Source organism: Zalophus californianus, chromosome 10 (assembly GCF_009762305.2).
Source record: "Zalophus californianus isolate mZalCal1 chromosome 10, mZalCal1.pri.v2, whole genome shotgun sequence".
In the NCBI taxonomy this organism is placed as follows: Eukaryota; Metazoa; Chordata; class Mammalia; order Carnivora; family Otariidae; genus Zalophus; species Zalophus californianus.
Window position 1 is genome coordinate 40,232,170 of NC_045604.1, and position 26,762 is coordinate 40,258,931.

At 39.5% G+C, this 26,762-nt stretch overlaps 2 protein-coding genes across 3 annotated transcripts in view; both read left to right on the forward strand.

Annotated features, from left to right (window-relative positions):
• Positions 1-11,091: 11,091 nt before the first annotated feature.
• LOC113932609 (60S ribosomal protein L32-like) lies at positions 11,092-11,496 on the forward strand. The gene has a single exon (XM_035722191.1). It carries the CDS (start codon positions 11,092-11,094, stop codon positions 11,494-11,496), a length of 405 nt encoding a protein of 134 aa, XP_035578084.1.
• Positions 11,497-19,710: 8,214 nt separating this feature from the next.
• KCNK2 (potassium two pore domain channel subfamily K member 2) overlaps positions 19,711-26,762 on the forward strand; it is a 222,614-nt gene continuing 215,562 nt past the window's right edge. Inside the window, exon 1 of one of the 2 annotated variants that reach the window (XM_027614022.2) lies at positions 19,711-20,110. In XM_027614022.2, coding sequence (XP_027469823.1) covers positions 20,077-20,110 — 34 coding nt within the window. In that variant the 5' untranslated portion in view covers positions 19,711-20,076. Of the gene's footprint in view, positions 20,111-21,432; positions 21,451-26,762 lie in introns of those variants that run through there. The other variant, XM_027614025.2, reaches the window with a different exon arrangement.

Below are 26,762 nucleotides of genomic sequence, written 5' to 3' on the forward strand. Positions count from 1 at the left end.
CATGGTTCATCTCCCCCTCCGAGCTACTCCCCTTCATTCTTCCCCTCCTGCTATCTTCTTCTTCTTTCTTTTTTCTTAACATATATTGCATTATTTGTTTCAGAAGTACGGATCTGTGATTCAACAGTCTTGCACAATTCACAGTGCTCACCATAGCACATACCCTCCCCAACGTCTATCACCCAGCCACTCCCTCCCTCCCCCCCCCCACCACTCCAGCAAGCCTCAGTTTCTTTCCTGAGATTAAGAATTCCTCATATCAGTGAGGTCATATGATACATGTCTTTCTCTGATTGACTTATTTCACTCAGCATAACACCCTCCAGTCCCATCCACATCGTTGCAAATGGCAAGATCTCATTCCTTTTGATGGCTGCATACTATTCCATTGTATATCTATGCCACCTCTTCCGTTTCTGGGCCCGTTTCTGGGCTCTCTATTCTGTTCCGTTGATCTTCGTGTCTATTCTTGTGCCAGTACTATACCGTCTTGATGGTTACAGCTTTGTAATAGAGCTGGAAGTCCGGAATTGTGATGCCGTCAGCTTTGCTTTTCTTTTTCAATATTCCTCTGGCTATTCAGGGTCTCTTCTGGTTCCATACAAATTTTAGGATTATTTGTTCCATTTCTTTGAAAAAAGTGGATGGTATTTTGATGGGGATTGCACTGAATGTGTAGATTGCTCTAGGTAGCATTGACATCTCCACAATGTTGGTTCTTCCAATCCATGAGCATGGAACGTTTTTCCATTTCTTTGTGTCTTCTTCAATTTCTTTCATGAGTATTTTATAGTTTTCTGAGTACGGATCCTTTGCCGCTTTGGTTAAATTTATTCCTAGGTATCTTATGGTTTTGGGTGCAATTGTAAATGGGATCGACTCCTTGATTTGTCTCTCTTCTGTCTTGTTGTTGGTGTATAGGAATGCCACTGATTTCTGCGCATTGATTTTATATCCTGCCACTTGACTGAATTCCTGTATGAGTTCTAGCACTTTTGGGGGGGAGTCTTTTGGGTTTTCCACATACAGTATCATATCATCTGCAAAGAGTGAGAGTTTGACTTCCTCTTTGCCGATTTGGATGCCTTTGATTTCTTTTTGTTGTCTGATTGCTGTGGCTAGGACTTCTAATACTATGTTGAATAGCAGTGATGAGAGTGGACATCCCTGCCGCGTTCCTGATCTTAGGGGAAAAGCTCTCAGCTTTTCCCCGTTGAGAATGATATTCGCTGTAGGTAGGCTTTTATGATATTGAGGTATGTACCCTCTATCCCTATACTCTGAAGAGTTTTGATCAAGAAAGGATGCTGTACTTTGTCAAATGCTTTTTCGACATCTTTTGAGAGGATCATATAATTCTTGTTCTTTCTTTTGTTAATGTATTGTATCACATTGATTGATTTCCGGACGTTGAACCAACCTTGCAGCCCAGGGATAAATCCTACTTGGTCATGGTGAATAATCCTTTTAATGTACTGTTGGATCCCACTGGCTAGTATTTTGGTGAGAATTTTTGAATCCATGTTCATCAAGGGTATTGGTCTGTAATTCTCCTTTTTGATGGGGTCTTTGTCTGGTTTTGGGATCAAGGTAATGCTGGCTCATAAAACGAGTTTGGAAGTTTTCCTTCCATTTCTATTTTTTGGAACAGTTTCAGGAGAATAGGTATTAATTCTTCTTTAAATGTTTGATAGAATTCCCCTGGGAAGCCATCTGGCCCTGGGCTTTTGTTTGTTGGGAGATTTTTGATGACTGCTTCAATTTCCTTAGTGGTTATAGGTCTGTTCAGGTTTTCTATTTCTTCCTGGTTCAATTTTGGTAGTTGATACATTTCTAGGAATGCATCCATTTTTTCCAAGTTATCTAAGTTGCTGGCATAGAGTTGGTCATAATATGTTCTTATAATCGTTTGTATTTCTTTGGTGTTGGTTGTGATCTCTCCTCTTTCATTCATGATTTTGTTGATTTGGGTCATTTCTCTTTTCTTTTTGATAACTCTGGCCAGGGGTTTATCAATCTTGTTAATTCTTTCAAAGAACCAGCTCCTAGTTTTGTTGATCTGTTCTACTGTTCTTTTGGTTTCTATTTCATTGATTTCTGCTCTGATATTTATTATTTCTCTTCTCCTGCTGGGTTTAGGCTTTATTTGCTGTTTTTTCTCTAGCTCCTTTAGGTGTAGGGTTAGGGTGTGTATTTGAGACCTTTCTTGTTTCTTGAGTAAGGCTTGTATTGCTACATACTTTCCTGTTAGGACTGCCTATGCTGTATCCCAAAGATTTTGAACAGTTGTGTTTTCATTTTCATTGGTTTCCATGAATTTTTTTAATTCTTCTTTAATTTCCTGGTTGACCCATTCATTCTTTAGTAGGATGCTCTTTAGCCTCCATGTATTTGAGTTCTTTCCGACTTTCCTCTTGTGATTGAGTTCTAGTTTCAAAGCATTGTGGTCTGAAAATATGCAGGGAATAATCCCAATCTTTTGGTACTGGTTGAGACCTGATTTGTGACCTAGGATGTGATCAGTTCTGGAGAATGTTCCATGGGCACTAGAGAAGAAAGTGTATTCCATTGCCTTGGGATGGAATGTTCTGAATATGTCTGTGAAGTCCATTTGGTCCAGTGTTTCGTTTAAAGTCTTTATTTCTTTGTTGATCTTTTGCTTAGATGATCTGTCCATTTCAGTGAGGGGGGGTGTTAAAGTCTCCCACTATTTTTGTATTGTTGTCGATGTGTTTCTTTGCTTTTGTTATTAATTAGCTTATATAATTGGCTGCTCCCATGTTAGGGGCACAAATATTTACAATTGTTAGATCTTCTTGTTGGATAGACCCTTTAAGTAGGATATAGTGTCCTTCTTCATCTCTTGTTACAGTCTCTGTTTTTAAAATCTAATTTGGTCTTCTATATCGCTGATTCTCTCTTCTGCCTCATTTATCCACCAGTTAGTGCCCCTACTTTTTATTGCACCTCATTAATAGTCTTTTTATTTCGACTTGGTTAGATTTTAGTTCTTTTATTTCTCCAGAAAGGGTTTCTCTAATAACTTCCACGTTTTTTTCAAGCCCAGCTAGTTTCTTTAAAGTCATGATTCTGAACTCTAGGTCTGACATTGTACTAATGTCCATATTGAGTAGGTCCCTGGCAGACAGTACTACCTCTTGTTCTTTTTGCTGAGGTGATTGTTTTCATCTTGTCATTTTGTCCAGAGGAGAACAGATGAATGAGAACAAAATGCTAACAGGTTAACAACGTCCCCAGCAAATATACTCTATACAAATCAGAAAAGACCTGAAACCAGGGGAAAAGAAAGGGAAAGAAAGAAAAAAGAAAGAGAAAAAAATAAAGAAAAAGAAAAAGATAAAAACAAACAAAAACAGAACAAAACAAAACAATCAGAATATGATCAAATATGATCAGGCTAGTGCATAGATCAGTGCCACACACTAGATTTTGGGCGTATTTTGGTCTGTTAGAAGAACGTGTCTCCTAAAATTTTAACAGAAGAAAGACTTATATATGTACAAAATAAGGGTTGATACAATGAAGGGATGGAAGATGACTGTAAAGATGAAAATTATAAAAGATTTTATAAAAGGAATTGATAAGATAAGAAGTTGTTTGAAAACAGAAAGAAGATTTTAAAAAAAGATGAAAAAAGAAAAGGGAGAGAATGTGATCAGGCAGGAGACTAGAACAAAGCCATACACTAGTGATTTAGGGTATATTTTGATCTGTTAGAAGAAACTGTATCTCAAAATTTTAAAGGGAGAACAACTTATATATATATGGCAAAAATAAGGGTAACTACTATGAAGGGATAAAATATGACTCTAAAAATGAAAAATAATTTTTTTTAAAAAAAAGGGATTGATAAGATGTTGGTTGAAAAAGGGAAAAAGAAAAATTCAAAAAAAAACAGTTAAAGAAATTAACTTTGAAAAACTAATGAATCATGGTAAGAAAAGCCATGAATTCTATGTTCAGTATTCCCCTAGCGCTGGAGTTCTCCCATTCTCCTTGATCGGTAAACTTGGTCTTGGCCTGCTGGCTGCTCGTGCTGATCTTCTGGGGGAGGGGCCTGTTGCCGTGGTTCCCAAATGTCTTTGCGGAGGCGGAATTGCCCCGCCCTTGTCAGTCCGGGCTATGCAAGCTGCTCGGGTTTGCTCTCAGGAGCTTTTGTTCCCTGCAAGCTCTCGCTACAGCTTTGGAGGACCAGGGTGAAAATGGTGGCCTCCTGCTCTCCGCCCCAGAGGAGCTGAGAACTCGGGGCCCCGCTCCTCAGTGCGCCCCCAGAGAAAAGCAGTCAATCACTCCCATCTCCCCAGTCTCCGGCTGCACTCCATGCTCACCTGGCCTGTGACTGAGCATTTCTATCTCTGGCACCCGACCCCGTGTGGAGTCTCCAAACCCAGCAGATCCCTGCAGTGCGCTCCCGCGCCGCTCCTCCCCGGGGGAGGAAGGGGAGTCTCCCCGGCTCTGCCGCTTGTTGGGTCCCTGCTGGAGGAGTAGTGGCCCGACTGGGCCGCAGATCACAGTTTATGGCAACCCCGAGCTGAGAGCCCGCGCCTCGGCTCCATCTCTGCAGCCGGCTTCCCCGCTCCGATCCCTGGGAGCTCTGCCGCACTCAGGCTCCCCCGGTCTTTCTGTGACCCTGAGGGTCCTGAGACCACACTGTCCCGCAAAGTTTCCACCCCCAGCTTAGCCACTGGAGCGACGTCCCTTAGCAAACCCAACTTCTAAAAGTTCCGATTTTGTGCTCCGCTGCTCTATCACTTGCCAGAAGCCACCGACGGAGGCCCCCTCTCCCGCCGTCTATCCTCCCGAATATCGCCTTGGATTCACTTCTCTGCACGTCCTACCTTCCAGTAAGTGGTCGCTTCTCTGTTCAGAGAGTTGTTGCTACTCTCTTCTTCGATCTCCTGTTGAGTTCGTAGGTGTTCAGAATGGTTTGATCCCTATCCAGCTGAATTCCTGAGACCAGACGAAATCCAGGTCTCCTACTCCTCCGCCATCTTGCTCCGCCCCCCCCAGGGTATGTTTCTTCTCTGTTATGGGGAAGAGGAAGAGTGAGGAAGTGAGTGCCTCTTAATGTTTAGCGATTTCCTCCGTTCTGTTAGTCAGTTTTGTACCATAGAAATTGTACTACCTTAACTCTTATTCGTTTTGTGAAAGTATATACTAATTGGTTATTTTTCATTTATTATGTAATAACATGGTCCTATGTTTTATGTGATTGCATTAGTTTGGACGTTAGTCATTTCCATGTGGTATATTTTACTGTGCATCCCAGAAAAAACATGGACACAAATCGCCTACAGAGCAAATAGTCCAAATTAGTACAGGCATCTATTACTCTCTCCTTCTAGAAGACTTTTAACATTGCTTCAAAAACACCATGCTCCCCCAGTTCTCCTACCTCATGGCCACTCCCTGGGTTTTTGTTTTGTTTTGTTTTGGTTTGTTTTTTTTGCTCATTCTTCTTTCTCATTCCATATGCTACGATGCTAGAGCACCCATGGCTCCATCATCGGATCACTTCCTTTATCCACACTCATCATTGACTCACTCCCTGGGTGACTTCATCTAATCTCATGGCTTTTAATACCATCTCAGTAGAGATGAATTCAAAATTCATATTTTTATTCCAGAATACTCTGCTTTTCAGTAAATGGCAACTCTAGCCAGCAAGGCTTTAAAATGTCCAGTCCTCCTTGACTCTTCTTTCCACATTCTACATCAGATCCCTCAGCAAAGCTTGTTGGCTCTGCCTTCAAAAGTCTCCAGGATGCTAGTGTTTTTGAACACCTGCACTGCTGTCACCCTCCAGGCCCCTGTCATCCCCTGCCTGAGTTGTCATGAATGCCTCCTCCTCACGATCACTCTGCTCCCTGGACACTATTCCGAAGACAACTGCCAGAGGGATTCGTTTTGAATGCAAGCCAGGTCATGCCTCGTCACTGCTTTAAACCCTCCACTGGCTTCCCACTTCACACAGAGAAAAGCCAAAGCTATCTCCCTGGCCTACAAGCCTTTATGTGAGCCTTGTCCCAGTCTTCCACATCGCCCCACTGGACTCCTCTGCCCCTCCCCGTTTCTCCTGTCCACCCCGCTCCAGTGTGGATTGCCAGGCCTTGCTTTTCTTTAAACTTGCCAGGGATGCGCCAGTCTTGGAGCCTTTTCACTTCCTGTCTGGAATACTCCTCCCCTAGTATCTCACTTCCCTGCCTCCTTCATGTTCTTTCCGAAATAGCCCTTCTTGGTGAGAACTTTCCTCCCTACCCACCTTATTTTTCATTGCACCCCGGTCCCCCATTCCTGCTTTATTTTTGGTCTTTGTAAAAGTTATCTTCACCTGAATTACTATTTGTTCTTTGCCTCCTTCTCTTTGAACTGGAATGTGGCTTTCCAAAGGCCAGGGTCTTCTGTTCATTGCTGTATTCCAAGTGCTACAATGGTGCCTGGTACTTAGTACGTGCTCAGTAAATATCTCTTGAATAAATGCACGAATAAATAAGTAGGCTCCAAGTCAAATGTTTTCAAGATGGATTGAATAGATTCAAAGAAAGAGATGAAACAGGTGAGGGGCTAAAAAATACTAGAAATATGATTAAGAAGGCATACATTTCTCCTCTCAACCTGCAATAATGTAATTATATCTACACTACTTGAAATGGACATTCTTATAAATAGTATAAAGGACCATGGAAAAATAGAATTATGTTTAGTAATGAATTTGTAAACATTGTTTTAAAAAATCAATGAAATTTGGAGTTAATTTCACATGGACTTTCAAATTTTAAAAGCCACTGAGCTTAAAGAGCCTCGTCTGTGAACGTTACTTTCACTTTCTTGAGCTAACTCAGTGAATCGGGTCTCCCAGGAAGAGCAGAGTCAGCGTCACCTGGAACCTGTTAGAAATGCCATTTCTCAGACCCCAACCCATCTGCCAAATCAGAAACTCCTGGGGTAGGGCCCTGAAATTTGTAGTTTAAGTCCTCCGGATGATCCCAATGTGTGCTAAGGTTTGCAAATGAAGGCTCTGACCCAGTCTGGCTCTCCGGAGGACACCGCTCCCTTGAAGCCCTCTCGAGTGGACGCTGTTCTCATTATGTTCCTTGGACCACTGGCTTGGAGGAAGCATGGACTTTTGTCCTCCTTATTCCTTTTTGCCTCTCATAGGCCACTTTTTCTCCCTCCTCTCACAACTCACCACACACACACACACACACACACACACACACACACACACACAGGTCATCAGACCAGACCTACTACCATTACACCTTCTTACACGCCATTAAACTTTGTCTTCTGCCTCATGTACAAACAAGATAATATTTCCCTCATTTTAAAACACAAAACAAAAATTTAACAACCCATCCCTGAACTTCTCCCTTCTAGTTATTGCCCCATCTCTCACCTTCCTTTTACAGCAAAACTCAAAATAATTCTCTAAAAATTCTCCTTTGTCTTCTTTTCGAACTCACTAAATCCGGCTTTTACCGACGCTACTCTCCTAAAATGCTCCCATCAAGGTTACTTTGCTTTGCTAACTGCAATTAATCCTCACCTTATTGACCTGTCAGCAGCTTCTGAAGGTTCATCACACCTGCTTCCTCAGAATACTTTCTTCACTTGATGTCAAGCCACCACACTCTCTTGATTTTCTCCAGCTCAGTCTCCTTTGCTAGAACCTTCTCCCCTACCTGAGTACTAGACTCATACCCTGAATTCTAGAGTTCAAACCTATATGCCAATGTCTACGCACCATATCCATTTTGTTGATTATTGGCATCTTCAAATAAGCATGTCCAACCCTGAGCTCCTAGATGTTCCCTCTCAGGTCTACTTCTTTACAGTCTTTACTTTTCCGGCTGGTTGTAACCCCCTTCTTTCAGTTGCATAGACCAAAAACCTAGAGTTATCCCTGGCTCCTTTTTCTTTCTCGTGCCACATCCAGGTCAACAGCAAAATCTGTTGGTTCTTCTTTAGACCCAGAATTTGACTGCTTAACGCCCCTTCCACTGTTGCCATCCTGCTTCAAGCCTCCATCACATCTCATCTGGATTGTGTAGTGGACTCCTAATTGGTCCCATTTCCTTGCTTGTTCCCCACCAGTCCATCCTCAGCACAGCTCTGGACTGAGCCTGCTGGACCTATGTCAGATCTCATCACTCCTGTACTCAAATGCTTTACTGATTTCCCATTTCACCGAGAGTGCAAAATGAAGTACTTATAATGAGGTAAAAGGTCCTCCATGATCAGCCCTCCATTACCTTCTTGATCTAAATTCCTGCTCACTCACTCCTTGCCACACCATCCTCTTTACTATGTTCTTCAACACTTCAGCCATATTTCCACTTCGGGTTCCTGCCCTGCACTAACCACACTCTTTGTCTGGATTGTCTTCCTCCACCTATCTGCCTCCCTTCCCCAACTTCCTTGCTCCCCGCCACCTCATTACTCAAAGGTCATGATTCCAGGGGTCCTTAGCTAGCATTTCAATTTTCTTTCCATTCTCCCTCTCCTTTTCACCTATTTTTTTCTCTCTTTATAACTTAGCACCATAAAACATATAGTCTATTTTATTTATTTGTGTTATTCATTGTCTCTTTTCCACATACAAATATAAACTCTATAACAGTAGAAATTTGTGTCTCTTTTGCTCTGCCCTAGTTCCCGGAGCTGTGCCTGGCACACGGTAGGCAGTTCACACCTACTTGTTAAAAAATGAATGACTGAAAACCTGAGCTCTTAATTTCAAAAATGTACTTACATTCAGCCACAGGCTAAATGGAGAATATAAAACTCTTGCATTTTTAACGGAAAGAATTTACATATTTTTGTGATAACTTTGTTAAGGTCTATCCTTCCTCCCACTTGATTGTTAGCCCCATGAGGACTGGGACTGAGTGTTTTGCTCAAAACTCTCTGGGGCCAGGACCAGGTAAGGTAAGTGAGGCATGTGCTTCGGGCATAAAATTTAACTGGGAGAGGGTACATCAAGTAATCAAGAGAAATAATATTTTATCAGTAATCAAGATAATATTGTAATGCAATAGTTTTTAAAAGTCAAAATTAGTGCAAAAATCTGTGATGAACAACATGTCAAAATTTTAAATAAAGATAAAATTTGTACTACTGACTTCCTTTAGCCTTAGTGACCAATATGATTCCACTTTATTGATGATTTTAACTTTTGGTACCTGATAACCATTTGCTGAGAGAATGAATAAATGAAGATCAGCAAGGGGTCGTAGAGTAAGAAGAATCTATCTCTTGGAAGCCTTTCTTTGTGCCTTGGCTTCAATAACTAAAGAAATGAATACTTACTATGTACCAGGCACTAATTGAAATGCTTTATAAATATATACAAATAATAACTTACTTAAGCCTTCCCCAAAGCCCTATAAATAGTTACTACTATTATCATCCCCATTTTACAGAGGTGGAAATTGAGGTCTAGAGAGAGCAAGTGACTTCTGTGAGTTCATATACTAGGAAGTGGCAGAGTTAGCTTGATAGTGGCTGTGTGACATCTCCTTGGATAGGAAGCCTGATGGGTCAGCAAGGCACCAGGAGACATTCTAGGAAAAGGGAATCTAAGCAAATTCCTTTTACTGTTATAGAGCAAGTTCACATGGACACCAAAATAAATCATGAAAACAGAGGAAAAAAACAGATGTCACGATCCAAACACTAGGCTAGGGAAACTAATGTGGAATTATTTTATGAAGCATGTCAAACATATGGAACAAGTTACAAAGCAGGGCCATTATAGTTTTGTTGTTTTTTTTTTTTTTTTTTTCAGTACCATTGGTTTTGGAAACCAGAGTGTAAGTATAGAAGAAAAGAAAGTGAGGGAAAGAGGGAAATTATCCTATCCTCTGCAGTAGCAGACACAAGTTGCTCCAATAGTTTTCTCATCATTACAGACCTTTAAAAAATGATCTTTCCCAATGAGAAGTAATTCATGGTATTCTTATGGGAGTGCAAGCAATCCAGTAAATTCTAAATGGTTTTGTATAGAAAGAATAGGCTCACAGGTGGGGATCACTTGCTAGAGATTATTTGCAGGTCTATTCATAGTAAATGCCATTGACGTTAGCCACACGAACTTGAAATCTGTGGTGCAAGGGCTCTGTTGAGGTTTATCCACAAAAAAGAAGATTTGCCATTTAAAATGTGTAAGCAAGGTTTCAGAGAATAACGAACACATTTAATCGAGTATAATGTCTATATCCCTTATAGGACCATGATCTTCCTTTACTTTGTGCGAAATAGTCAAGCTTTATTGCATGTTGTGAATGTTGGCAATAACATATATACAAGTCTCTGGGAGAGATGTCAAGGGTGAACAAATGTGAGAGAGCTTTCATATTTGCAGTCTCTATCTTAAAACAAATCGTGTAATACTTGGGTAGTGACATAGATTTGAATTACAGCCTCTCAGATGACAACTTCTGGTTTCTCTCTCCTCTTCTCAAACCTTGCCTACAGAAACAGACTCCACACAGACCCTGCAGCTGCAGGCTTTCTCTCTTGAGCTCCTAAGCTATCCACCCTGGCAGCTCCACCGGTACATTTAGACTGGAAAACAATAAGAAAATAAATCTATCTCTCCTCAGGCTCCAAGGAGAAATTTATATTTCAATACAACTTCTTTTAAGATGTGTTGTAATAAGGTAAAATGTTTTTTACTCTCCTTGTACTTTTACCTGAATTTCTGGGGCTCTTTGAAGACTCAGAGGGGACTGACAGCCCTATATAGTTGTTTTTACAGGACCTTATGAGTGTTTGTCCACCTGCACCATTTTGTTCCATGTGTTCTTGAGAAGTGGAAACAGCTCTTGGTGCAGTTTGGTGTATCTGAGGAATGATTCTAAATCACTAAAAGCTCCAGTGGAAATAACAGAGGCATTTTCAGGTACTGATTTCCAATGGCAGGGGTGGGAGGGATAGGCACAAAATATCATTTTTCAGTGTAAGATATAAACTAATTTGGTATCTCTCAACAGGAAAATAGGAGTCAAGGGATCCTCTTTCCTCAGAGCTGCCTATGGAGGTGGCAGCCGTTTCCTACTTGGCATCATGGCCACCCTCGGATCTCTGGTGAAGCCCAAGGTCATTAAAAAGAGGACCAAGAAATTCATCCGGCACCAGTCAGACAGATATGTCAAAATTAAGCATGACTGGCAGAAACCCAGAAGCACTGGCAATAGGGTGCACCGAAGATTCAAGGGCCAGATCTTGACTCCCGACATTGGTTACCGGAGCAACCAGAAAACAAAGCACATGGTGCCCAGCGGGTTCCGGAAGTTCCTCGTCCACAGTGTCAAGGAGCTTGAAGTGCTGCTGACTTGCAACAACTCTCACTGTGCAGAGATTGCCCAGAGTGTCTCCTTCAAGAACCACAAAGCCATTGTGGAAAGAACAGCTCAGCTGACCATCAAGAGTCACCAGTCCCAATGCCAGGCTGTGCGGCGGAGAAAATGAATAGACAGACAGCTTGTGTGCACGTTGTATTTGTGTTAATAAAACCATGAAACTAAAAAAAAAAAAAAAAATCAGGGAATCCTGTGACCAGACTTCTTTGATATTTCTTTAGTCATGCATTTGGGTTTGAGAAAAAAATACTAGCTTTATAAGACTGCTTATAAATGTAATGTGACAATGAATTTACAGTCTAAAATCTCAAGAAGTCTGAGCGACAGGCATGGCAAACTTATTAAAACACTCTGCTATCAATTAGCTGTGTGAACTTGGGCAAGACAATGCACTTTTATGGACCTTTGGTTTTTGTTTTTCTCTATAATTTTTTCTTGGGCATATGCAAGATGAAATTAGTAAGTTTGCAGATATAATTTCATTCATTCATCGAACAAATGCATTGATCAGGTACTTTTGTGCCAGGCTAATTACCAGATACTGATGATTCAGTACCAAGCAAGATACACTTGGTTGCTATGCTCTTGGAGTTTACATCCTAGTGGGAAGAGACATACATTAATCAAAAATCATAAAAAATAAAGAGAAAACTATAAATATAATGACTTTAAAGGGGAAAAATACCTTGAACTACGTAAGCATTTAAAAGGGGGAATTGAGCTAGTCTACCATGGGCATTGTATTCCGTGCAAGGGATAGTTCAGGAAAAATAAAATGTTTATGACCACATTTTTTTTTCAAAAATAGTTTTATGAGTCGCATAGAGAAAATTTTATATTCTTATTTAATGAAATGGAGAAAAAAATTCGTAGCTTATATGAAAACTCTTTACAGGTGCAAAACCAATTTTGTTAGGCAAAGGCAAGCTTCTAAGAATGATGTACGGATGGGCCTGTTCTGTGTGAGAGAGAAAATGGGCCGCACTTGTGAGCTGGCTTCAAGGCAAGGAATGGGAAGGAGTATGAGGAGTCTAGTGGGTGAGATAGCGGACCATAAGGCAGTGTGACCTGTGACCCTCTCCTGATGCCTTAAGTCTTAAATCTACTCAACTCACATAGTGCTTCAGTGGAAACTGGTGTAGATGTTGGACTCTGCAATTCTAGGCAGTAGGCCAAGAAACAGAAATACTTATGAATATCAACTGTCAGGAATCTGCAGAAGGCAAGGCTGGGGGTCTTTGGGCTCACAAAGGTATAGCATTGGACTAAAGGTTCACTTCAGTAAGATTTCTGTGGGGAAGGTGTGTCCAGCAGGTATTGGAAGTATACTACAATTTCAATTATATGCTATATTAAATAGAAGAATGCCGAAGAGAAAATTGGCCCTGCTTTTTAACTACTGAAATGGTATCTGATGTCTCTGATGTCTGTGTGCATATCCTCTCAGCCTCACCTCCACGCGGGCTGATCTTGTGACAACAGCATCTTCCCTTAAGTGCACATTTCTTTCTACAGCCACTGGCGGAAGCTGCTCTCATCAAACCCTTGTTTGTACCTACAGGCGAGGGGGTTGATGCCTCTGGGGGCATTGCCTTTATTTAGAATATGCATGCTTTTATTTAGAATTGAGCGATAAGAAGGATGAAAGCAAAATCATTTAAATAGACTGTATTGTTTTGCTAAGCTGTGAAAATATAATACAAATGGCATTTCGAGTTTACTTTACCATCCACCCAATGTGACATAAAATAGCCCACATGTAAGAACTGTCAAGTGGACATTTATTTTAAAATATGCTTCTGCTATTAGCTGAGCAATTAAAGCAGAGCTTTGGTTTCAGGCCTCACCACATTTCAAGAAAAAACATTTTAAGGTGAAAGTCTTCAAGGTGCTCTTCTCATTTATATGTAATTTCGAGATTCTCAAACCCTACTTTCCTAAAGGATCAGTGTTGTTACTAATCATTTCCCTGTTTATGGCTGGCATCTTACAAAGTTCGTCTTTATTACCTTGTATAAAGCTTTTTCCCACTAGCAAAAAGCAGAACAAAACCATAAAAGAACCTCTGGGATTCATAAATTCTTCATATTCATACTTTGTGTCATAATGTCACTGTACAGTACTTAAGGATTTTATGCGGTATGGCATTTTATGCAGAGTAGTAAAGGGAAATAAATGATTATATATATAAGTCATATATATCTCTATATAATTATATATAACTATATATTTATATATAAACTATATTTGTAATAATATATATAATTATATATATATATACACAGATGTCCTTCCCTGGATTCCCTTGAAAATTAGGCTTGACACAAGGTTTAAGTACTAATGCTTTATTGGGAAGAGAATCCCAGGGTAACTAGAGTGAGAAAAGAAGAAGTGTGGCAGAGAGCAGTGGGAAGCAAATGCAAGATGATGTGTTAGCATGCTGACCACTGCTTCACAAAGACCCACAAAGAGACAGCCATTCCATCAGCTGTGCACCTGCTTGACCATGTGTGGCATTGTTTGGACAGACAGCATGGCAAAATCCTGCATCTAAAAGCCCATCTGGGGAAAGAAGTGAGATGATATTTATCTGACAACTCTCCTTCATCTTCTGCTTTCAAGTGGACTCAGTTTGCTTCATGGGAGTTGACTCATCAATACTAAAGAAGTTCTATCACCTGGTCCCTTTGGCAGCTTTGGGAAAGCCAGATCCTACTCCATGTGATATGTGCTTTTGTTTCTAAGTCTGGAAATACTGGGAGGAACCAGGACTCCAGACATGTTGTTTGTTTGGCCTCAGATATAAAATCATGCTTCAGACTCCAAGATCTATCGGCAGCTGAGATGGAAGAAGTTGCTGAGGGTCTGGGAAACGGGTAGAGCCAAGAGAATATAGATAGGGGCATAAGATGTGTATAATGCAACTCAAATATACGTGTCCAGACACAGCAATAGTATCAACATAATATACAGTATAATGCATTCTCAGATTTCTGCGCTGAAGGAGGAAAAAGAGGTATATATAAGTTCCTATGGAATAGAATTTAAAAATATGCTGAGCTTTGGAGTGGGTGTTTGTATTTGCTGAGATCCAAGTAAGGGTCTGAGAACAGAGTAATGAAGATGTATTTAGGAGATTTGGCTTAGGAAGCTAAAGAAAACCACCTTTACTGTTCATCTCTCTTTTGCCCTTGGGATTTCACTTGCAGTAAAATCATGTTTATCTGGAAATAGACAAGATGGTCCTCCAAAAAATGCCAACAATCAGATGACTTCCCAGGAAGAGATGTCCTCCCAGAGCAAAAGAAATAGTTAGGTCTTTGGGTTTCAAATATCTTCCCTCCAGGCTGCCTATAGAAGTAAACAAAAAGAGGTAAGAAGCCTGAACAGTGCAAGTAAAGAAGTTGAATCAATAAACTTGAAATCCAGAAACCTGCAGGGTGGATAATACTCTTTCAGGTAAACAAGACTGAGAATTATAAGTACTTAATTGTAAATACATTTTCTAGATGCTATAGGAAGAGATCTGTGTATGAAAAGTGCGTTCTAGAAATCAACAACGTGAGGCATCAAAATAAAGTATACTTATAACAGAAAGTTATTATGTAATAAAGTGTCACAGGTAAGTTGATTTTAAAAATAAGGGGCAATTAACTTTGGAGTTGGCATTTAACTTTGGAGTGCGATTAACTTTGGAGTGAGACTATGGAAGTACCCATTAGACTTCCACATAGAGAATGGAAGAATACAAACTCTTGAAACTCAAAAGCTTTCAGGACATAAAAATATCTTTGGGAGCCCTTTAACTGTGGGTTTGGTACTCTAGAATGATTCAAGCGTTTCTGCAATAGTTATTTATATTCTAATTGCAAATCATTTGGTCTAATTTGTTAATGTAGGCCCTGAGTACATGAATGTGGAGAATCTGTTTAAGATAGATTGCCCCATGGAAATGACACCTCTACACGTGGAATTGCAGACCAGTGGTCTATGGGGGTAAATCATGCCTGCAGATATTTTTCAAAGGGTTTTAAAAATCAGGAAATATTGGGTAACATTTTAATGTATGACCATACTAGGTGTTCAGTCTTCCGAAGCTGAAAGTGTTGGCTGGCAGTGTCTATTGGCTGGAAGAGTCCTCACCTTGATGCAAGTGTACCCTTGATGCTGGTGCTCCCCCCTTTCCTCACTCCCATTATGTCCATGCCTATCATTCTTGTCTTCTGTAGGCAATTGTAACTGCTCTCCTACTCAAACAACCATCTTGAAGAAAATTACTCCAGAGAGATGTCACCCAAGTGTTCATCTTTTAACTTGTTGTTAGTGTTTGCTAACTTTGGTTTCACCATGCTTGGTGGTTTTGTTTGGCTCTTGTGTGCTCCTCATTGCTGTCTCTGGCCATACTCCAACTCTGCCTCTGCCACAGCTGCCATGTTGATGTGTTTCCTTTTCTTTCTTGGGACACTTTCCACCTACTCCAACTGGAGTTTGGTTTCCCTCTTCTTGCTTGGTACAGAAAGCGAACTCTACAACTCTAATGTTTGAGTCACACTGATATCCATCGAAGTGATTGAGTATGACTGACTCTACTTTCAGTGGACCTGTGGTAGCTGGATTGCATGAGTGACCCCAATTTTCCATGCTTCCCTGTATCCACATTCTTTGGTAGTAGATGTCCCCCAAGACTGAGTCCAGGCTTGCCTTGTATGTTGCTTTGGCCAATGTGATCCTAACAAGTTGACCCAAACAGAGGCTTTAAAATGCACTTGCACATTTCCACCTCCTCTCTGATTGCCTTGAAACCATACTCAAGCTGGCCTGAGAACATACCTAGGCTAGCCTTTTAGAATGACATAAGAGATATGTACAAGTAAGAACACAAAACGAGCTCAGTGGTCCCATCTGGGGCTTTCCCACATCACAGCCTGTGGTCAGCTGACCTTCAAACACATTGAAGAACCCAGACAAGATCACAGAGTCACTTACCCTACTTGCAGCTGATGCAAAATGAGTCCAGGTGAGACCAGAATTGTCACGCTGACCTGTATGAAAATTAACAATAATACATGCCTATTGTTTGAAGCCACTTGAGTTTTGGAGTAGGGGTGTTACACAGCAATGACTAACTGATATGGTGTCCTGGTAAGTGAGATTTTGGTTGAGTTTAGGATGTAGTCTTCTCATGAAAAATGAGTCTATGTGTGGGAAGAGCTTGAGTAGCTACACACCTAACAATATGCTAAGAAAAAAATATTCTTATATTTTGAAGTTGCTCAGAAACAACAACAACAAAAAGAAAATAGTTGAAGGGTTGCTTTGGGGTAGGTTGTTTTGATTTGGAAGAATGTAACATGCCTCATTTAAAAATCGAACATGTTCTGGAGACATTCAAACCCAATGTTTGTGTTGTAAATGGCATTCCAAACCCATTTCCACATAGGTAGGGGGCCTTGGGCCGATATACAGAAGCAATTTCCCAACAAACCATTGCCTTCACTATAACTCTGAGGTCTCTGTGCAGAAATGTGAGTAGAAATAAGTGCATTAGGGACCTCAGAAGGTTTGGCAGTGCATTTTAGATGCTTATCTGAGCCACACGAGTTAGGAATCTGGGATGGAAAGCTCCTAAGAATAACCATTCTCACGAAATTTCCAATCCCTCTTGTTTTTGGCAGAATTTTAAATTCCGTGGAAATGGCTCATGTCGCAAGACTTCTGTGTGGTGCTGGCCAGCACCAGGAAGAAGAGTGGCCCAGGAAGGGAAAACCAAACCAATGTGGCTGCATGTTTTCACGCCTTTGAAAAGGTTCGGGTTTGGCTCGAACCAAGAAAGAGCACTTGGGGTTTTTATTTTCTGCCGGCTCCTTCAAATACCATTCACCTGACTCATGAAGCTTTGAACATCAGGACGAAACAAGGGAGTGAATACATTTCCAATATTCCTCATGTTCAGAAATACTTTGAATGAGGCTTCCTCTTACTGGGAGAAGAAACAGAACACAGAATACCGCTGGAGCAAGACGGACTCCTACCGAACAGTCTTTGCTGAGGTGCAGAGTGACAATGTGATTTGTGAATCAGTCAATTCATTATGTGCCAGGAATTAGGTGATACCACGGTGCACCAGAATTCGTTCCTCCCCTTAGATGGCTCACATGGTCAAGCAAGGGAGGAGAAAGCTGGACCAAATTATCTTACCCGTTCTGAAATTTCACTGGAATTTTAAAACCCAGCAATGCCCCTCATTTGTGTTTTGAGAGTCATTTTGCTCTTTCACTATTGCATATGCGGATGCACCATCTGGGAATGTCCTATCACCTCTTGTCTGCCCAGCAAATTCCAATCATCTCCCACATGCCGCTCAGACATCAACCTTGATCTTGCCAAACCTACTTAACCACTCCCTCACCTTTGCTATCTCTCTACGGTGTACAAATTTATATTGGTGCATTTAACATACAAAATTGCGTTCTCAGCACAGTGCCTGGGAGCATAGTAGGTGTTTGATAATGGAAATGGATTGCATGATACACCACCGTACAAGCTTTCCTTTCCAAAATACACGAGCCTTCCGTCAACACCAGCCTCTTCCTTCTCTCTTAACCCCATGCTAAATCACCCACTCATTGCTCCCAACTTAACTTTCATCCCCGCAGGTTCCACACACCCTCTCCATCCTCCAGGTCACTCGCTCAACCTCTGACGACAAACATAGAAGGGCAGCAAATGCTCATGATTAGTACTTCTCCACCAGCTGGTCTCATTCTAAGGTGCTCATTTAAAGGGATCTTAACTTCTGACTCCAGCAACACTTAAAGCACCAAATTACTGGACATCTAATAACATGGTAATATTTGATTTATAATATAGAAACTCTTCCTCATGAAGGTAACACAGGATAAAGATAATCCGATGTCGTTTACTTATCAAGTTGCGAGGGGCTGGCTGGGGACTTGATCAGATGAGAGCATGAAATGGTACTAATGCAGCAAAGGTCAAGGTCCACATCTCTGTCTGGTCCGATTAGCATTATTGTGTTTCACATTTCCCTTCCCTTCTTCCCAATCTCAGCCAAGTCTCCTGCAATTTAGAGCAATTGTGTAAAGGGGTTCCTGAAAAGAGAGGACAGGAGGGGGTGGGCGCAAAAACCCACTCTTATTTCTGGAAAGTCAACTGACTGTTTGTATGCTCTTGCGTTGCGTGTACATGTGTGTGCACGGGAGGGTCATTGTTGGTCTGTGCACAAGCATAAGCGTCTGTCTACCTAATATCTCTCTTTCAAATGATTTGAAAAGCATTCATTGTTTGAGTCAGATGGAAGGATTATGTTACTTGAATACTGGTATTTAATGTACATTATCACATTTGTTATCATATCAAAACCAGATGTTTAAAATTTGGGCTAGAAATTCCATAATATGGATTGTATTACCTCAGGGTCACCCTACCACCTAATGTTCACTGCTCAGCTGTATTTTGTTATGGCTTTAATAGAGCAATAATGTGTTTCCACAAGTCTTAGTCTGGTATTAGATGACATGTGGGCTAATTTTGGTGGGTTGAGCAGACTGGTAGGGGGTTATACAAACCAGAGCAATTTGCTTTCCCAACAATAAGAAAATACATGGGAATTGTTGCTAATAGTCAAGGCATCTCTCTCTCTCTTTCTCTCTCTGTCTCTCCCTCTTTCTCTCTCCCACTTTACCTCCTCTCTTCTGTCCCCCTTTCATTATTTATCGTGGTCTTTCATTCTTTATCGTTGGTTCCTTTATTGTAAAAAATTGTCATTTTTACTGTCTCCACATGTTCCTCAAACTTCTTCCAGACACAGAATCTACCTCCAATTACTTTCTTATCTCAGCCAAACCTATTTGAAACCTTCCTCTTATTTGCCTTTCTAACATGGCTTCTGTACTGATAAAATTAAAACAAGCAAGCTCAGAAAACTGATAGCATTCTTGATTTAAAAAATTATAATCAAGGCAATTTAGATAGGTTTAAAAGAAAGAAAGAAAAGCCTCTGTGGAAGCAAGCCAACGATTCATCTGTTCGCATTAATAGGTTCCAGCAATGGTACTACAGGCACGGAAAGCCCGTTCGCCACTGCACTTAGCAAGCACATGAGCTTAAAAATAAACTTTGACAATGTAGATCTCTTTGTCCTTTCAGGAATGGAAAACATTATGTACTTCAAAGCATACTAAGCCTGATTTTAAAATATAGTTGGGATACTGTTACCGTGGCAATTGGGAGGGTCTTCAGGAAGCACACAGTATGTGGAGGCTTCGTGGGCAATCGTACTCAAGCCACAGACTAGTGAGAATAAATGACGCTGGCACATTTTAATAGGCTCCTTCATGAGGAAGAAACGTCTGTCTTTTAAGCTCCCTGGAGCAACCGGGATCTAATTCCTCATTTCAATCAGGGAATTTCTTTCTGAACCAAACTGCTAAGACAGAGTATTTGAGTAGCACATTTCACTGGCATACAGCAGTGTTGGTTCATTTTGGAGGGTTTTTGGACAGGAAATCGATCTACCGGGTAACTTTCACACAAGAAAGGAAACAGTATGGGACGATGGCTTGTTAGTACAAGGGACTCTGTTTTGGAAATTACGGACAAGAAACCTTGGTGGAAGAACGGCATTCAAGATCAAAAGCATGATGACTCCTGATGAAAACATCCCCAAATGATGAACCCACAAGCAAAAAGGAACTTCTACTGTAAGTATCTTAGCAAGAATCAAGTACCTCGTTTGTTTTCAAAATTTCTGGAGTACGTGGGGTAGATTTCCAAGCGAGTATTTGATGTAGGGAGTCTTCATAGACAAGTCTATAATTAAACTCATTGGGTGGTTCCAACAGAGGGTTAGTTACTGGAATTTTTTTCCATGACCGTGCAACACTGAAATAAATTGCACGTTCATGTGGGCATGTTTTATATAATAGACATGTTATATCAGGCTTTTATTGTGTGATGTATTAATTTTGGCAATGCAAAGTTGATGAACCTAAGTATCTACACATTCCATTGCGTTTGGACTCTGGTCATTTAAACTATCTTTGCTTTGGTTTCATGTTACAGTTAATCTTGTAATCAATTTTTCCACATACAGATTGACACATGTTATTTGTAATTTACTTAGAATATTAGTTATTTCCTCGGTGAATCTTATTTGTTTACTAGGGAAGAGATAGCTCAGAATCTTGGAAATGGGGAAGAAAAGCTATGATAGTTTACACTAAAACTTGGGAACTGAGACTTTTCTTCCTTGTTCATTTCTATATTTATTTGGTTAGCAGTTTTGTTTGAAAAATTATTTAGATGTCTCTATGTAAGAGATTTTTTACTCCATAAGAATAGGATTATGATCTTGGAAATGTGAATCAAGTTCTTCAATGGCATAACTCTATGTAAATATTCAATATAGCTAAGTCCATCTTTAGTGCCTGGCAGAGTATATACTTAATAGATAGTTTTTGAATGTATATAGGCTGGTGTTGGGTAATAGGACAGATGTCTTGAGTGTACAGTAATCATTTCATATCAGGATTCTACTTTATTAACTTATCCATGAATGTGATTGAATTCTGTTTTACAGGAACTGCATAATAATGAGGTTACATTGCATTACTACTTTCAATAAAGAATTTCGTTAAAAATCAAATTTCTAATCATTTCCTATTCTTGGTTGTTTTTCTTTTCAAATATAAGAGTTCAAAAACTCGTTGTTTACTTGAAGGGATATAAAGTTTTGGGAGCAATTCAGTATATAAAATATCAGCTGATTTCCAATTAGGATGTAATTTCCAGGTGTTAATTTGTAGCACAGGATTTGTAATTAGCTATTTTGGAGCCCCCTCTGCTGAAGATTGGTGGGTAAGCCAAGACATTGGCCAAACCCTCAAATGGGGGAGATCATTTTTTAGGTGTAAGGAGCATGAAAACAAACCAAGAGGCAAGTGGATGAAGAGAATTTTGGAGTCAAACCAAGTGTTCCGGGAGTGACAGGAGAGAAGCAAAAAACACAAAGAAAGGCACTCAATGGAAGAGAGCTAGAGAGGTAAGGTAGATTTATTACAGCTGCCATCTCTATCTTCTATGATGCCAGATAACAGTGTTGTGTTTCTCTAATTTTGTTCTAGATCACTTGCCATAGATACTTGTTAAACTGAATACATGTCCTTCTGCTACTATAAGTAGCAAGAATGCTATACAGGTGATTTTACCACATCTTGTTAGAAGTGGTGGTAGGATCCTTTGGGTAGGAACTGACAGGAAGTGTAACTAAGCAGCAATTATCATCAAGGTAATATACTTTGGGGTAATCATATATAGCATTTAGATAAGCTTAAATGATCCCATTAACAGGTCAGTTCTCTCTCCTACTTAGAAGTATATTTTACATATAATTTATACAGGCAGATCTGTCAGAATGTAATTCTCATTAGAATAAGATATTCTATAGGAATTGTTTGGAAGCTCTCTTAAGAATTAGAAGGTTTGTTGATATCTGCACAAACACTTTTTCAGGGTAACATTATCTGGATTTATTATGTAGAATTCTGGGAACTCAATCAAGAAATGATGCAATATTAGAGAAGTCCTAAGCCATATTTTAATGAAAGCCAAGTCAGTGATGTATGGTAGAATGATTAAGATTTTGAGGATTATCTTCAAAAGGAAAATGTCCACTTAGAACCCCTCCACCCTCCAGAAGGATTGGGATGTAGTTACTGATGACAAATTATAACTGGAATTTTTATGGCGTGTTATAATTTTTTTCTAGTTAGTTGCTTGACATCAGAAAGACTATAGCCAGAACTGTTCAAGATTTGCCGTACCAAGAGAAATGAGCTCCCTGCCACTGGTGATATGATATAGACAAGGAGATTCAAAATGGGGGGGGAAAGCAAGTATTTGGAGTCAGACAAATGTTTCCTGGAATTCCAGACCCCCTGCTTATAAACTATGTGACCTGGAGAAAGTTGCTTAAACTCTAAGTTTCTGATTCTTCATATATAATATGGAGTTAATAATTCTTCCTCCTTAGAATTACTACTGTAAAGATTAAATGAGACAATTTGTGCCATGCTTGGCCTATAGTAAGAGTGCAATAGGATGGCTAAACTACCTGAACTCTAGGGGCCTTTTTGACTATGTGGTTCTAGTCATTCTAGCTGTTTAAAATAATCTAAATTCCTTAACACTACATCAAAAACTAATGATGTAATGTATGGTGATTAACGTAACATAATAATAATAATAAAAAAAATCTAAATTCCTTGGTTGTGCTAAATGCTACCCAAAGATGTGACTCAATAGAAATATCTATTCTTCACTTAGTGGGCTCCTAATATAAGAAAATTGTTAAGCAAAACTCCTACAAGTGCAATGAAAGAATGAGTAAGGCAATCAGAATGTACAAATCGAAAATAATGAAGTTTTTTTTAGATGATTTGGATGTCTTAGGTGGTAAAATAAATTTGATTGATCGTCTACAGTCCTCAATGATCAAGACAGTGGAAACATTGGATTGGCTATCACTAATTAATTTTCCCTTCCGTCCTGTGTCTAATCATCTTAGGGAACCCACCATAATCAGCATAAACATTCTCTGCAGAAATGTTTTTTTTGAGAGTTTAAGGACTGAAAATATTCATCTTCAAGATATTTCCTATGACATCTTTCTATAGTGCCTGCAAAAACCAAAGTTTTATGTGGACATTGTATTTTGATGATTTGATTTATTGTGTTCATTTGTTACAAGTGCAAAGCACTTGGCAGAACCATCATTCTTGCACTACTGCTTAAACTGGTTTAAGCAATGTTTCCACATCACAGATATGAAATAACAATCTAGCTGTCAGATTTACTAAGTGGAAAGTCACTATGTATTTGGGAGAGTGTCAGCAGTGGCTATTAAAGAAAATATTATCTTGCGTCTATATAGTGCCATTTTCTTTTCAAAACATTTCCACATACATTATTTCACTTGTTCTCACCCTTAAAGCAGAGAAAGATGCTACATTTACTTCATTTGCTGTATAATATGAATAATAAAGCAAAATAGTCTAAGGAGAAGGTTGAGTATGGAGAAATGAGACTTTGCATCTAGCATAATTTGTCTAATGGTTTTAGGATAATCTCTGATTTTTATGCAGAAATATAGAATTCATCTGCTTCTTTTGTGCTTTAATGGGAGCCTTAAACTGAAGCAGTAATTAACGCTTACCTTGCATTGTGCCTTCCCCAGAGACCCAGCCAGGTACACACACAGAGCAACTAGGTCAACCTCAGTGGGGTGTGCAGAAAAACTTGAGTTTCGGCAATTTCCTGTCTTCTCCACTACCAATATATACCAGACACTTCAAGAGAGTAAGGATATTCACATTTACTCATTTATACTTTTTATTTTACAAAGGAGTCAAGGCTACAGTTGTGATCTTGGCAACCTTGCTTGGCTGAAATGATATGGATCTGGACAACTGGACTTTATACTTTTATGTTATTTTATGTATATTATAGATGTTATTATTTATATAATAATTATAATATAATATGATATAACTGTATGTGTACCAGTTAACGAGGTGATAACATCAGGTAAAACTCTGCGCCATAGCTCCTTAGAGGCTGGTAAGCTACATCATACAGGCATAGATTTTGAGACTCAGGGCATAGTTCTATCTGTTAACTCGAATCTAGTAATCAGAAGCTTTCTTTGGTATGACTGAAGATTTTAGCCAGCAGGAACCACAACTGATAAGTGCAAGAAAAAAACAGAAAAAAACTGTATAGCAGCAGAATCCAACTATCTCACAGTTAACCACTAGGTGATTTTGAAATGCAACATGTTGATTTTTTTCATATTAGTAGCTTTGGGTGTGCAAGACTCTTTTAGCCCAGTTCCTCATTTTCTTTTCATTTCAAAGGTTAACATTGCCGCATGTTCTGTGCAATAGTTTTGGTTGGTGGTATTTCATGAAAAATGTAGGCTTAAAGAAGAAATCATGGAATAGAGGGCTTTGATGTATTTGAATGGACTAGAATGAAGCTTAGAGAAGCCCTTCTCTTGTTCTGCATGATAGTATTATCCTGATTGTTCATTCCTCCTGTGAGAGAAATGGCATTCGGGTTAGACTAAGTGCGTCAGAACTAATAGAGATGTGATTACCGGTCATCACATAGTATGATGCCAAAGTGTTTTGTTTTCCTCATGCTGTTTTCCCCCTTTTGAAACCTGAGGTGAGGGGTCAAGATGAATCGAACTGTCATGTGCAAAAGCCACCAATTTCTTTTCACACCTTGACAGTTTAGAGTTCTGAGTAGTGCAGTCCCGGAAAAGTTCTTGCTTCTCTGCCTTCATGTTTTTAAGATTTGTTTTATTTTGAGAAAGGTGTAGGATTCTCACTCCTTCAGGGTGAGATAATCTGCTCACTGAACACAGCTTTTTGTTTCGTATGTATTTTGTAAGTTATTTAAAAATCCACATGAAATAAAATTCACTAATTTTTGTGTGCGTGGTTCTGTGAGTTTTGACAAATGTCTAGTCTTGTTACCAGCACCATAATCAAGATAAAGAACAGTTCTTTCACCCCCAAAATATTCTCTTCTGCAGCCGCTTTATCATGGAAACTCCCTCATGTCTAGGTCCTGGGACCACTTACCTGGTTTTGTTTCTACAGTTTTGCCTCTTCCAGAATGTCATATAAGTGAAATCATAAGCTTGCAACCTTTTGAGCCTGGTTTCTTTCACTTAGCAGAATGCATCTGTGAGTGAGTCATCCCTGTTGTCACGTCTATTGATACTTTGTTTCCCTTTATTGAGGAGCAGTATTTTATTGTACCTGAGTGTGTTGATTTATTCAACCAATGAAGAGCACTCAGGCTGTGCCCAGTTTTGGGGGATTCTGAACAATGTTGCTCTACATAGAATTTGCTTTAAACACAGGTTTTTATGTGAATATAAGTTTTCATTTCTCTAGCGTAAATGAATACCTAGGTGTGGGATTGCCAATCATATGGTAAATGGAAATTTCCAGAGTGACTTTACCGTTTTGCATTCCTACCAGCAATGTATGAGATTTGTAGTTACTTGGTCTTCCTGTCCACACTTGGTATTGTCCGTTTATTTTTTCATTTGTTTTTATTTCTTAACAATTCTAATAAGTGCATCTAATGAGATCCAATGGCATCTCATTGTGGTTTAAGACATTGAGCATCTTTTCTTTAAAAAAAAAAAACATTTTATTTACTTATTTGAGAGAGAGAGAGAGAGCATGCAAGAGCAGGAGGAGGGGTAAAGGAAGAGGGAGAAGCAGGCTCCCCACTGAGCAGGGAGCCCGATGCAGGGCTCAATCCCAGGACCCTGGGATCATGACCTGAGCCGAAGGCAGACGCTTAACCGACTGAGCCACCCAAGCGTCCTGAGCATCTTTTCATTTGCTTCTTTGTGATCTGAATATCCTGTTTGGTGAAATGTGTTCAAATCTTTTTTGTTTTCTTATTGTTGGTTTTGAGAGTTCTTTTAAAATTATGGGTATAAATTCTTTGTTGGATTTGTGATTTGAAGACATTTTCCACCCTCTGCTTTTCATTTTCTGAACCATATCTTATAGAGAAAAAGGTTTTAGTTATGATGAAGTACAACTGATCTGTTTTTTTTTTTTTTTCTCTCTCATGGATCAAGCTCTTAGTGTTGTATCTAACGATGCTTTTTCTAACACAACTCATGAGCATTTTCTCTTGTGTTTTCTTTTTTCAGAAGATGGTAATTTTATGTTTTACATTTTAGGCCCGTGATCCACTTTAAGTTAGTAGTTTTTATAAAGGAAGAGGTGTGGGTGGAGGCATATATCTTTTGCATGTGAATTTCCAATTGTTTCAGCACCATTCATGGAAAAGACTATCTTTTACCCATAGAATTGCATTTGTACTAGTATTGAAAGTCAGTTCACTATAATTTTGTAAGTTTACTTCTGGACTCTCTATTCTGTCCCGTTAATTTATGTATGCTTTCACTGATACCATACAGTAGGTCAGGGAATCATGCAGTGTGAGTTCCTCTGAATTTGTTCTTCCTTGAAGTTGTTTTTTCTACATCGTTTGCTTTTCTATATAAAATTTAAAATCAGCTGGACAGTATCTACAAAAATCCTGCTGGGATTTTGATTGGGATAAGTGTTAAATCTATAGATAAATTTGGGGAATGTTGACATCTTACTAATATTTGAGCCGTTTGATCCATTTGTTTAGTTCCGCTTCATTTTTATCCTCGGTTTTATAGTTTTCCTCATATAGACTCTGCACCTTTTTTGTTAGATTCATACTTGGGTATTTCATTTTTTGGAGCTTTTGTAAATGATGCTTTTA